This window comes from Dreissena polymorpha, chromosome 4 (genome assembly GCF_020536995.1).
Source record: "Dreissena polymorpha isolate Duluth1 chromosome 4, UMN_Dpol_1.0, whole genome shotgun sequence".
Taxonomy (NCBI): domain Eukaryota; kingdom Metazoa; phylum Mollusca; class Bivalvia; order Myida; family Dreissenidae; genus Dreissena; species Dreissena polymorpha.
The window spans coordinates 8,798,173-8,811,345 of NC_068358.1; the positions used below are offsets into that span (position 1 = coordinate 8,798,173).

Sequence of the window (13,173 nt, forward strand, 5' to 3'; positions counted from 1 at the left end):
CTTCATTTAAGTATCCTAAGCAATTTATTGAAAGATTGTGCTACACATCATGACAATATATGCCCTCTTCTCATATTTCTTACATCATTACCAGTAAGTATTCATAAAATTGGTTTAAAAGTAGGTTCCACGACATATAGAGTGTGTCCTCACGTCTTATTTTATTAAGGGTATATTAAATAAGCTTCATACAAAGTTTGGTGCTTTCTTCAGAAAGTTGAACATCTTTGGTATTTTATGTGCCATAACCTTTTCACTATCAGAGTAATTTTGTAATCTATCTGGAAAAAACACATGAGTGGAGGGAGGGAAAGATAAAATAAAAGTCAAATAATAAAGATATATTTTATCTTGTATTGAAATGTATATAATTACTATGTACATTAGATGATATGTTTTTAAATCATACAAAAATGCATACTTGATCAATAAAATACTTATACAAATTGTGCAAAAAGTGTATATTTGTCCTCTGTCAATTGAAATTATTCATTTAAAAACATAACCATGTTTACACTGATAGTTGGCCACATTATTGTATAATTTAACATTATTAAAATGAATATACATTTTTTTAGAGTCATGATAATTTCATAATCTTGCTATATAAGCACTTGCTTACATTATTATTATAATATATTAAATAATAAAGGCCATTGAATACTATGTTCTTAAAAACAACACAACTTATGTTGTGTGGTAATCCGTATAATGATGTCTTTAAACCAAACTTAAATAATTACAAACAGTGAGATTCGTATTTTAACTATTTTGTCATTCTTTTATATTTATGAAAATATCTAAAAAGTATTACAGAAAGGAAAGATGATCATTTAAACCAGCAAATGACTTATTATATATACAAAATATATAAATTATGAATGCAAAAACATCAGCAGTTATTAGACTATTCATTGCATAATTTACTTGAATTTGTACAGACACATACATGTGTTCTCTTAAGTGTTCAAGTATACAATAATTCCTAGGACAATGTATATTTTCTTTTTTTTTTAGATTTCCCACAAAAAAATTTGTTACAATTAATTCATTCTAAATTGAGAATTCCATATTTAACATGGGAATTGTCTTTTTTTTTCTGAATCCATCCAATGTGATTACATGTCATGAAATACAGTTGACATATAATACAGCCAAAGGAGAGGATAATATGAATACGGGTCTCTGTACAACTCGGTGGATTTCCCTCAACAACTAAACAAAGATGCAATTTAACGCAAAGGTGACACAAGGTATGCAGTTTTACAAATTTTTTGTTGGTCCCTTTGTTAAATTACCATAACAAATAAGTCACACTATTGCAGTGGAGTTTGCAATAATTTTCCACACCTTCTGCTATACAATATTCCCACCTGACCAAGACAAGTTAGCATTTTTTGACAGTAACAGCTTTAAATAAAACATTTTATATTTTCACATCAATTTATCAAACAACACAGGTAAAAGATGTTTGAAGACACTTAAGTATTAATATTACTACAAGCTATACACAATGCAATACAAATCTAAAAAGATGCACAATTATGAAAGATGTGATATTACAAACAATGTTGTTTCTTCTTGACTATTTGTTGTATCTCATTTTGACTAAAACAGAGTTAACTCAAGTATCCATGTATACATTCACTTGATATGTAGTGTTTGTATCTCACAACCTATCAGTACTAAAACCCTGAGTGACTTAGCACACAACAAATTAGAATAGTGATAACATGGACTCAACCTAATTCTGCTAAACAAATTTAAGTTGCTTTTTTAAGTATTTATACTGTTGCAAAAAATATTGATTAAACAGCATGAAACATTTTTGACTCCACTTTCCTCAAGCATTACAGCCAAGCGCTTATCAAAGTTTGTGCAGAAATGAATTCTGGTTATATTAAGATAAAACATTGCTTAAAACTCCGGAATTCAACTTAATTAATTCAGATCCAAATATATTTCCAATATAACATAGCAAGTTGATGAATGTTAAAATGACAAAATTAATGGACAGCAATGATAGAGCTACATTGGTAAAACAAGAGAGAATCTACTTCAAAAACACAAATTTGATAGATCGAGCCCTTGTGAACAAATCTAGTAATTTTGCGGATGAATTCAAAATATATTTACAATGTTATGCTCTGTTAAATACACAGACAAATAATAAAACAAAGACTTCAGGCCCCAAACTGATAGCCTTCATTCATACCGATCGTGCTCAGAGAGAACCCAATGGCGATGTACAGGATCACGGTGAATATAAAAATGAACATGCATGCTGTCATGGTGTACTGGGCCCACTTCTCAGCGTAGCGCAGGTCACCTCTGTTGTATGCACGATCAGACATTACTGGGGACAGAACGAAACATCATGTCACTATTGCCATGAATTAAATGTGCAAAAAATATATACACATTTAATTAATTGGTGTAGCAAATCTGATTTTAAATTATATAATAATATGGTAAATCAATGCATGTATGGAGGTTATGATGAACAATTGCATATTATTAAGTATATTACACAGACCGTTAAGATACATTAATAAATAATGAACTTTAGTGGAATAAAAACATTATTTTTGGGCCAAGTTGGGAATAGTACTTGTACCATTCCATTTGGGAATTTTTTGTGTGAAAAACCTCGAAACTGAAATGGTTAGATTGGGAATTATCGGTCGATTTAATCTGGTATTTAATTGCACAAACCCATTGTAATGTTCTTTTAATTGCTTTTTTGCTGAAATGTTTATTTTCAGTGCTCATTATATTTGTTTCCTTGCAGAAATTAATGCCATTTTAACTTCTTTTTGGAATGTTTTGGATAGCATTTGGGAATCATGGGATTTTTCCTCAACCAGGAATCCCTGCAGATAAAGTGTGCAACAGGAAGTAACTCTTTAATTCCTCTATGAATTTATGAAAGCAAAAAAAGGATCAGAAAATGTTAAACACTGAATCTTTTTTGTTCAATAAGGTGATAATGATACACAATACTTACTGATCATCTGTACATACCTGAAAAAATCAATGAAATGGGTCCAAACACAGGGTTGATGATGGAGAGGATCAAACAGACCACAAAGTAGTTCCCGGGTTTCTTTCCAATGTAGTGACCATTGATTATGTCCTTGCGTACAAATACTGGGTCCTTTGTTACCAGCACCTGTTTGGATGTTGACAGTGAGTACACATCACCACCTGTCGGTGTATAACTGGGCTGCTGAACCATGCTTTTCTATGACAAGACTGCAAAAAGGTCAATCTGTTATATGAATTCTGAAAACAGAATAATAACAATTAAAACCAAATCATTTTGTACTTTGGGTAAATAAATTACATCTTTCATCATAATTTGAAGTATCAAAGCCATTCATGATTTGAATGAATTATATTTTGATACTAAACAATTGTTAATAAAAAGGAAGTTTACATGGGTGTTTGACAAATACTATAGAAATGGGTGTATCACAAGAAATAAAGCAATCTGTTGCATAACCACTATTGAACTGAACTTAATATTGCACAGTCACTTTTTATAAAATATCTTGTGGCTTTGCATTTCAATAAGAAAACCCTGACAATATTTTCATCTTTATAAGACACAATTTTGTTTTTCTTCACTATGTGTTTTAAATAAGATTACATACAGGCAGAATCTGCCTTTTGGTACTTTTCCTAGCCTGTCAAGATGGTGTGTTATAACAGCAATTTAGTTAATATCAGAAATATTCTATGACAATGCATTAGTTAAAGTATAAATGAACAAAAACATGAAAAAAGCCATTATTAAATAGAGAAAACCTCTTGGATCAATTTTGGTGTATTCAACATTGTTGACTACAGCACAGGTATGCAGGGCAACAGAGTATTCAACATTGTTGACTACAGCACAGGTATGCAGGGCAACAGATAAGATTTCATGTCAATTAGTTTTTACTGCAAGCTTTTTTAAACAATTAGTTTTTTCCCTCAAATCAAAACGTCAAAAAGTTTTTTACAGTCAATAAAAAATTTACCTTTATTTCATGGCGAGATGAGCTCTTTAATATTCGGCAGTGACAATTCTTATTGCAATAAATTAATTAAAGTCATTATGTATTCATATTGTCAATGTTTGCTTGCTTATATTAATAAATACATTTAATTGTCTATTGACCAAGCATGTATGATAATGAGTCTGTTTTACCACTCCTGTGTTTCAGTCTCAGAGCACACCTTTTTAGCTTTAAAACACTCTTTACAACCTCTTTACCCGACAATTTTTTTTTGCGTTACAAATTGAAACATATTAGGCGCGCACGCCGCTAATGAAATTTTCTTAGCATGTCCGCGTTTAGAACAAGATGCCGACATTTTCACTAATTTTTTTTGACGGAAGAAAATTGTTATGTAGACACCGTTCTGAACCTGTGTTCATATATACTTTTCACTAATATTACGACCGCACTGAAAGTTACAATATACTAATTCAAATCAAACACAGTATGGAGGGAATCGGTAAAATAAAACGACAAAGAATCTATTGCAATTCGTTTTCCAATTTTGTAATCGTTTATTGTACGATCGATTTCGTATTTGAATTTGTTTTCTGTACACTACAAATCGTAAAAACGATAAAAAGATCCTTATCTGTTGCCCTGAGGGATGTCAATTGTCCCAAATTTTAAATCCGGAAAATTATGCCGGGTGGTCTCAAGGGGGCGCAGGTGGCCAACCCTCAAGTCCTTACTACTGTACCATTTTATAGTCTTTCTAGTTACAATTTCTGGTGAACACTATGTGTTATATTATAAATTATAATATAATATAAATCAGACAGTCCATATCATCGCATATGTATTCGTCATTCGTCAGCTACTGTTCATGTCATCCCCAAGCCAATCAGAAATAAACAAGCAAATTTGTTGAATTTATATCCCCCGCCAATATGCTTCTGGACACAAAATGTAAATTATATTTGACACTCAAAAGAGCATTTTTTCAAGATACAAAGGGCCATAACTCTGTTATTAACAAATGGTAAACAATGCCATTTGGCGTGCATCATCCTCTTATCCATATATATTCTCATACCAAGTTTCAATGAAATCCGCCACAGCACTCCCAAGATATGGCTCCGGACGGACGGACAACGCAATAACAATAAATAAAATCCAGGGCGAATTCGGTACCAAGTGCAAATTTCCATAAGACTATGAAGCTTTAACAAATATATTAATTTCATTCTCGTTGTGGTCTGCACATTTACATTGATATTAAAATCGACCCTGGTTGGCTAAAATCTGGATTTCTGCAACAATTAATCTGAATAATTGACACCCCTGACAGCAACATCATAACACACAGACAGTATAGTGAAGTCATTTTGTTTATTTTCATCAGGGCAACAGATAAGGTTCGTTTTATCGTTTTTACGATTCATATTTGACAGAAAACGAATTGAAAAATCAATCGTACAGAAAACGATTATGAAAATGGAAAACCAATTGAAATTGGTTCTTTGTCGTTTAAGTTGTTCCGTTTTCCGCCATACCGCTTTTAATTATAATAAGTGTATTGCAACCTTTAATGCGGCCGTAATATTTTCAGTTAGTTCGTATAGGCCGGTGTCAATATAAAAAGTTACTTCAGCCGAAATAAGTTCAGGAAAAGGTTCTCTGTTAAACGCTGTCTGGTTAGGAAACTTTCATTAACGGCGTGCGCGCCCAATATTTTACAATTCGGTATGCGAGCCAAACCGTCGGGAAAAGACATTGTGAAGAGTATACAATCACATTTAATAGCGCAAGTGGTGACAGATTCTGAAATATTCGGCTCAAAACACCGCTGCGATTCCGTGTCTCAAATTAACTAACATCATCATGATCTCCACTGGCTTGTCATTGATGGAGAGGATTTGGCAATGTGAGTATGATCTGAGACTGAGAGGCAGGAGAGTTGAAACTGATTGAAATTAAATGACTCATCATCATCCATTTGTAAATATACAATTAGTACTAATATTTACAAACAACCATTGCCACTGTGAATTTATAATTACTTAATTGGAATAAGAATTGCTGAGAATTATCAATATCCAAAAATGACACGCTAATCTGATCCAGAAATATATGTACGTTTTGATCAAATTGAAAACAAAATTAATTGACAAATAGTTTTGAGGGAAAAAACTAATTGTTGCAAAAAGCTTGCAGTGAAAACTAATTGACCCAAAATCTTATCTGTTGCCCTGTTTCATGGTATTTTTTATGTCCTTTTACACATTTTCTTTTATTTCCTAGCATTTTCTGTTCATATAAGATAGATCAAATATTGAGTACAGCAATCTTGAAAATATCATATGATAAAAAAAACAGAAGAACATGCTGTCAAATATTCTGTCAAACAATACTATGTGCACTAGTTCTGGCTACCATAACTTTAAATGTCGCTTGTTATGATTTTTGACTGGCGCGACTTTATAGTTATGGACCAAGCCCATTAGGAAAGTCAACCAGAAATTCCCGAAAAGTTGACAGTTAACAAAGACCGGTCCAAAACAGCTTTTATAGGCAGTTATTGACCCAAATCAACCACTTGATCGGAAAGATTAACATTTTTCACATTAAACTGATATATTCTTTCACAAAATACTATCTTAAACATATAAAATTTATCTATTCTGCTCTTACATATCGAGAAAAACAGCGATGTGACAGACTTTCTTGAAATGCAAATCTCCCGAGATTTCACGGTCATATGACGTTATTTCTATTTTTAGTAACATACCATGACTGTGCTCAAGTGTTTTCAAATTAAGAATGACATTTCCCGGTATTTTAGATTATTCTGGCTTGTTTTGTAAACAAATTGTAGTGTAAATACGAACTCAAAGTAAATATTATTTAAAACTACCTGATTCACACTGAAATCAGTCTTATAATCCACCATACGTAAGTTGTTAATCACAAATAATTGATTTCAGAAAACGAAAGTAATGTTTACAATTTCAGCAAAAAATGTCAAGGTCGATCCGAAAGTAACCAAATGAAAACTCGTCACATGACAAAGCGACAATGGCGTCAAAATAGTGAATTTCAGACTGATGAGAGTTATTTTCATCTATTGTAAGATGCATTTGAAATATTTGAACCTTAAAATATTCCCAGATGCAGTAATTTATATTCATTCACTAATATATGTAGAAATGTATCCAAGAAAATGAGCTTTCTTTGATTTATAGCGTGACATAAATATGTTACGACTCTGGTTGACTTTCGATACGGGGTTAGCTTCAGCGTACAGGTCTGTCAATACTATATAAACTGTACGCTGAAGTTTCTTTAGCTAGATGTGCACTAGCTTTGTGAAAACAAAAAGACATGTTGTGACAAGGTAACTGTTCAAACATTATAAATTGTAGGTTGTAATAGATTGCATTACTCTTTTAATACCACAGTTGCACAGAATTCAAGAAACTATGCATATGGGGTCTCAAAATCTTGGTTGCTCTATGTAAAAACAATTTGTTTACATGACCAGGAGAGCTTTAAGTCGGTAAGAGTAATATCAAACAATCTGCAAATAAATTCCACATAAAATATTAACGATATCGAGAAACATAATATTGATGATTCAATCAACTATTGAAACGGTGTTTTGAAAACCAGGAAATTGAATTCACAAAGTTAACTAACATTCACAGGCAGGTATAAAGTTTGTACTAAAACGTTTTACAGTTTGTCAGAGTATTTTGATTCCGGTTATGTCATGAATAACAACTTTTTCGTGTAGTCAAATTGCAAAATGTATTCGATAACTTGTAAACTTTAGTTTGAAACAGTCAATTGCATTTACCTTTTCTCACCTGTTGTTGTTTTCGTAAACTGAAGGCGCATGCGCATACGTAGGCAAAGTGAAAATCATATTGAAGCGTGAACAATTATCGAGATAAAAGTTCGGTCAATTTAATTGAAAACCTTATGAGAAATTTAATAAGAAATTGATCTAAACAATAACGTTTTTTATTAAATTATAAGACAGACATTTTACATCAGCTTCAATATATTAAATAGTTATACAATTTTCAGGAGCTGTGATGGCCGAGTGGTTAAGGCGTTGGACTTGAAATCCAATGGGATCTTCCCGCGCAGGTTCGAACCCTGCTCGCAGCGAATATTATTTTACATTTTTTACTTTTTTCTTTAGTGATATCATGAATATTCACCATCAATATCTGAATCGATGTTGAAATAATTATCAAACTAATTTATAAATAACACATTAGAACAAATTATGCCATTTATACAGAATTTAACTTAAATTGCATTGGACTATTTTTATTTTCATTTTTTACGCATCGGCCTCGTTTTCTGCTAATGAAAATATTACAGACAAGATGTTTAAATGTTAAGAATATTTGTACAAAACTTGCACTAATCCGTATTTTCGTTCGTAGGTTCTTCTTGCCAGGGTTATTCCCCTGTTAAAGCATGTCAAATTGCGCGCACCTTTAGGTTCAGCATTTCTGCAGGAAAAAAATTAAATATAGAAATAAATATACTAGTACATAGCATAATTCTGCTAAACTCCAGTCCAGATTTATGAAAATTGATTCAATGACACAATGATCCTGAACACATGTGTGATTTTCAATTGTAAACATGTTGCAAGCTGATGGAGAGTAAGTTGGTTCCTTTTTCCTAGTTCCTTATTCCTTATTCGAATAAGGAATAAGGAACAGTTCCTTATTCCTTATTCACGATTCCTTATTCGAATGAGGAATAAACAACAGTTTCTTATTCCTTATTCACGCTTAACATATTTGACTAAGCTTTTTAAGAAAAATAATGCAAATAATTCTTAATTAAATCAAAGCTAAATAACAAGAATACATTTAATTTGTGTATAACGATGCATATTCATGTTTCTTCTTAGCGTTTTAATAGGATTTTTTGAATAACCCGAGCCGGCATTATCTTCTTCGAATTCTAACTTCAAATAAACCAAACCTTTAGCCTGTATACTTATTTAACATTTATGTGATATAAAAATGCAATCTAGTACATTTCCTAATATTTGTTTTCAGTTAAACTCCATTTCCTTTTCGCGGCCGAATAAGGAAAAGGGAACCAGTTCCTTATTCCTTATTCAAGCCGAATAAGGAACCTGCATTTTCTTACTAAAACATCAATAAAATTGATCAAAATTGTTCAACATATAAATGAACATCATTATATACATGTGTATACATAGGTTGGATATTTAAAATACGCATTGCAATACATTTCTACTAAGTTTTAAGTAATGATAAACCAGTTCCTTATTCAGTTTGAATAAGGAATAAGGAACTGGTTCCTTATTCCTTATTGAAATCGAATAAGGAACTGGAATGTACTTACTATAAATAATAAATCAAAATCGAATAAGGAACGGCATTTTCTTACTAAACAAAAACATAAATAGGAATCAAAGAGATCAATAAATCAATGAAAATCACTGTAAATATAGGTTGGGTATAACAAATATTTATTGAGGTACATTTCTACTTATTTTTTTAATAATTATAACCCAGTTCCTTATTCGAATTCAATAAGGAATAAGGAACTGGTTCCTTATTCCTTATTCAAATCGAATAAGGAACTGCAATTTTTTCTTGCCAAAAAAGATAAATTAAAGTGAACCAAAGAGACCAGCGGCCAATTGTATAAATCTGGATAACTCTTATCCAGCGGATAACTTTTGATTATCTTCAATTTTATGATAAGATAACCACAAGTTATCCGCTGGTTAAGAGTTATCCAGATTTATACAATTGGCTACTGTACATCAATGAAAATCATTTTAAATGTAGATTGGGCATCAAAAATATGAATTGTAGTACATGTCTACTTTTTATTTAATTTTAGACTAGTTCCTTATTCGGTTTGAATAAGGAATAAGGAACTGTTTCCTTATTCCTTATTCAAATCGAATAAGGAACTGGCGATTTCTTCATAAAAAATAAGTGAAAATGAATCACTGGGATCAATAAATCATGAAAACCACTGTTAATGTAGGTTGGGTATAACAAAATAGTTATTGAAGTACATTTCGACTAAGTTTTATTTAATTATTACCCAGTTCCTTATTCGATTTCAACATGATGAAAACATGTCTGATACATCGGATAGTCTTGGCCAAAGGTAAGGATCAGATACTAGAATGATCCGATTAAAGTATCCGAAATTATGGCCTCTTAATAAGGAATTAGAAATAAGTTAGTTCCTTATTCAGAAGCCTGTATTTCGGACAATCACTTTCGGATATTTTATGTTTAGATGTGTGTGTTATATAAGCTTGATTATGTTATATGGATATATTCTGTCACATTTCTTTGTTTATTCTATTTTACGAAATACGCTGACAACAAATATTATTAAGACGATAATAAGGAAATGGCATTGTCTTACTCAAACATAAATTAAAATTAACCAAACAATACTTAATGTCAATGAAATGATGCTACATGTAAATAAAATATTTATTGCAATACATTGCTGCTAAGTTTTATTTAATGAGAATCCAGTTCCTTATTCGGTTTGGATAATGAATAAGGAACTGGCTCCTTATTCCTTATTTAAATCGAATAAGGAACTGGAGATTTCTTACTAAAAAAAATGAAAATGAACCAAAGAGACCGATAAATCAATGGCAATCATTGTTTTTCACGTTGTGTATCCAAAACTTTAACTGCAATACATTTCCTTTTTCGAATAAGATATCGTGAATAAGGAATAAGGAACTGTTCCTTATTCCTTATTCGAATAATTAAGGAATAAGGAACTAGGAAAAAGGAACCAACTTACTCTCCATTGCAAGCTAACCCAACCAAAGCATTATGCAGATGCAGACATGGAGATTTAGGCAAGTAGTAGCTAAGTCTATTAATTTAATAGGCAAGCTTAAAACTTGTATTTATAGTGTTTAATTATAATTATGTCATAATTTTAATAACTTAAATAAAAGTTGGAAAATTAAGCTTAAATCCAAAATCAGAATAATTTTGATCGTTTTATGAGTTTAGTTTGAAGTTCAATCAATCTGTGTACTTATAACAATAAAAGCACTTGAACAAAAAACAAATACATTTAAAGGTAAAACATATAAAGGAATGTTTATTAATTATTTGAGATAATACATGTGATCAGACAAATCATTGTAGTACTAGACATCCCCAATTTTGGAGATAAATTGATCCAATTTAGGAGAATGGGAGTGTCCACAAGGCATAAATGGGTTAAGATGCACTAGTTTCTATGATCCTGAAGCAATATCATATCATGCCTTATATTTCTGAGATTGTTTTACTTCTTGTCTTAAATCCAACTGGATTGTGCCTGGTGACATCATTATTCTTTCTTTTACACTATCAGATTACGTGAAATAAATAAATGGTTTTCCTTGTACAAGGTTAATCGGTTTGTACGCAAGGATCGAATGAGTTTGTCTTTTGAAAGCGTCATGCCTGGATCAGATGAGTTCATTCAGTTTCGATACTGATAGTGTCGCTGGTTATGTTTTTTTAGTGAATATCTCGACTCTTGCCCTAACGCCAGCTGATTACACCCGAGCCTATATCCAAGTTACTGGGTGGGGGGGGGGGGGGGGGATTGCGCGCCATTCATATCGAATATAGCTTAGCTCTATTATGCCAAGACAAAGACATCTATAGGTCTTTGGCCAAGACAAAGTATATAACATTGTGGTGATTTTTAACCTACCGCCGTTTTTACTTTCGTTCATTTTTCTTTGGGTATATTGTTCCTTTTAGCTAATATATTAAAAGCGTCCATTGATTTCCGGTAAGCATTGTCGAGGTTTTATTCATTATTGAAAATATGCCTAGAAATGTATCGTTGTGTGTTGTTTTTATATCCATTTGTTTAATAAATGTTTATTGAGTATATAAAGACCAGAACCTCATTATTATGCCATATAATTAAGTCAAACCACTATTACGTAGATTTCAACTTTATCACTATGGAAATGTCCGAGTAACGCCGCATGTAAAGACAGTATAAAAGCGCTCGTTTTCTCTCTAAACAAGCAGAATTTACACCAAGATACAGGGCAGTAGAGTAATATAATTATGTACTAATCTATGTTTATGTACTAACCAGTCCTCCGCGAGGGACGTTAAACGGGGGTGCAGTGTATCGGTGCTGTACACCGGGCACTTAAAAGAACCAGGGGCGCCTCTGGAATCGGAGCGCCCTCTGTATCCCGCTCGAACCCCCACTAACACCTCTTGGGGCGGAGAGCACAAAAACCACACACAAACTTTAAGGAATAAACATTAATGCCAATAAGGATAATGCTATTCTAGAGATAATAGGAATACTGCAAAAAACATTTCGATAAAAGGCAAACCACTACATAATCCATAAAAAAGCATCTAGACACATTAAGGTCTCATTGGCCATCGTGCTCTGATGTATAATATGACCTAATTTTCTCCCCTGAAGGGTCACAGGGGCAGGTCGATACATCTGTAGTCGCGAAGACGCTGGACGACCTGTAAATAAATCTCAAACACACACACTAAACAAGCAGTTCTACTCCCGACTTCGTCGAGTTAACATCGCGAACATAGGTAATTAAATTATATTATTAACATACATAAGGGACTTTGGGCACATAGAGACTGGCTATCCTCCTCAAACGTTCTGGGAGCATTGAAGTTGGATTCCTACCCCTTAGCAGCCCGAGTCGCTAATAGTTGATATATAAGTTACATACCTTCACACAAACACTTAAAGGCTCCATACCTAGGGTATCGAGTCACACAGACTCGGAGTCATTTCGACATGCCCCGAGGACATAGGTCTCCATACATAGCTCCGAGACAAAGGTCTCCATACATAGTCTCGAGGCATAGGTCTCCATACACAGTCCCGAGACATAGGTCTCGAGACATAGCTCCGAGACATAGGTCTCCATACATAGCTCCGAGACATAGGTCTCCATACATAGTCTCGAGGCATAGGTCTCCATACATAGTCCCGAGACATAGGTCACAATACATAGCTCCAAGACATAGGTCTCCATACATAGCTCCGAGTCATAGGTCTCCATACATAGCTCCGAGACATAGGTCTCCATACATAGTATCGAGGAATAGGTCTCCATACATAGTCCCAAGAC

General features: G+C 32.8%; 1 protein-coding gene and 1 non-coding gene across 3 annotated transcripts; one reads left to right on the forward strand and one right to left on the reverse strand.

Moving 5' to 3' along the window:
* Nucleotides 1-472: 472 nt before the first annotated feature.
* On the reverse strand, nucleotides 473-7,961 carry LOC127877577 (uncharacterized). 2 transcript variants are annotated; one of them, XM_052423555.1, is made up of 3 exons: nucleotides 7,856-7,884; nucleotides 3,025-3,285; nucleotides 473-2,356 (listed from the first exon to the last, which is right to left on the reverse strand). In XM_052423555.1, the coding sequence occupies exons 2-3, from the start codon at nucleotides 3,236-3,238 to the stop codon at nucleotides 2,184-2,186; spliced, it is 387 nt and encodes a 128-aa protein (XP_052279515.1). In that variant the 5' UTR covers nucleotides 3,239-3,285; nucleotides 7,856-7,884; the 3' UTR covers nucleotides 473-2,183. The 2 variants fall into 2 exon arrangements, with proteins under 2 accessions (XP_052279515.1, XP_052279514.1); XM_052423554.1 differs by having other exon boundaries at nucleotides 474-2,356; nucleotides 7,846-7,961.
* Nucleotides 7,962-8,080: 119 nt separating this feature from the next.
* Trnas-uga (transfer RNA serine (anticodon UGA)) lies at nucleotides 8,081-8,162 on the forward strand. Its single transcript has one exon. It is a non-coding gene; the product is annotated as a tRNA-Ser (tRNA).
* Nucleotides 8,163-13,173: the final 5,011 nt, after the last annotated feature.

Bases quoted from the DNA above. Each gene is read 5' to 3' on its own strand.
- LOC127877577 (XM_052423555.1), bottom strand. From the start codon at position 3,238: ATGGTTCAGCAGCCCAGTTATACACCGACAGGTGGTGATGTGTACTCA. The intron at 2,357-3,024 runs GTATGTACAGAT...TTCTGTCCCCAG, and splicing joins CATTTCATTGATTTTTTCAG to TAATGTCTGATCGTGCATAC.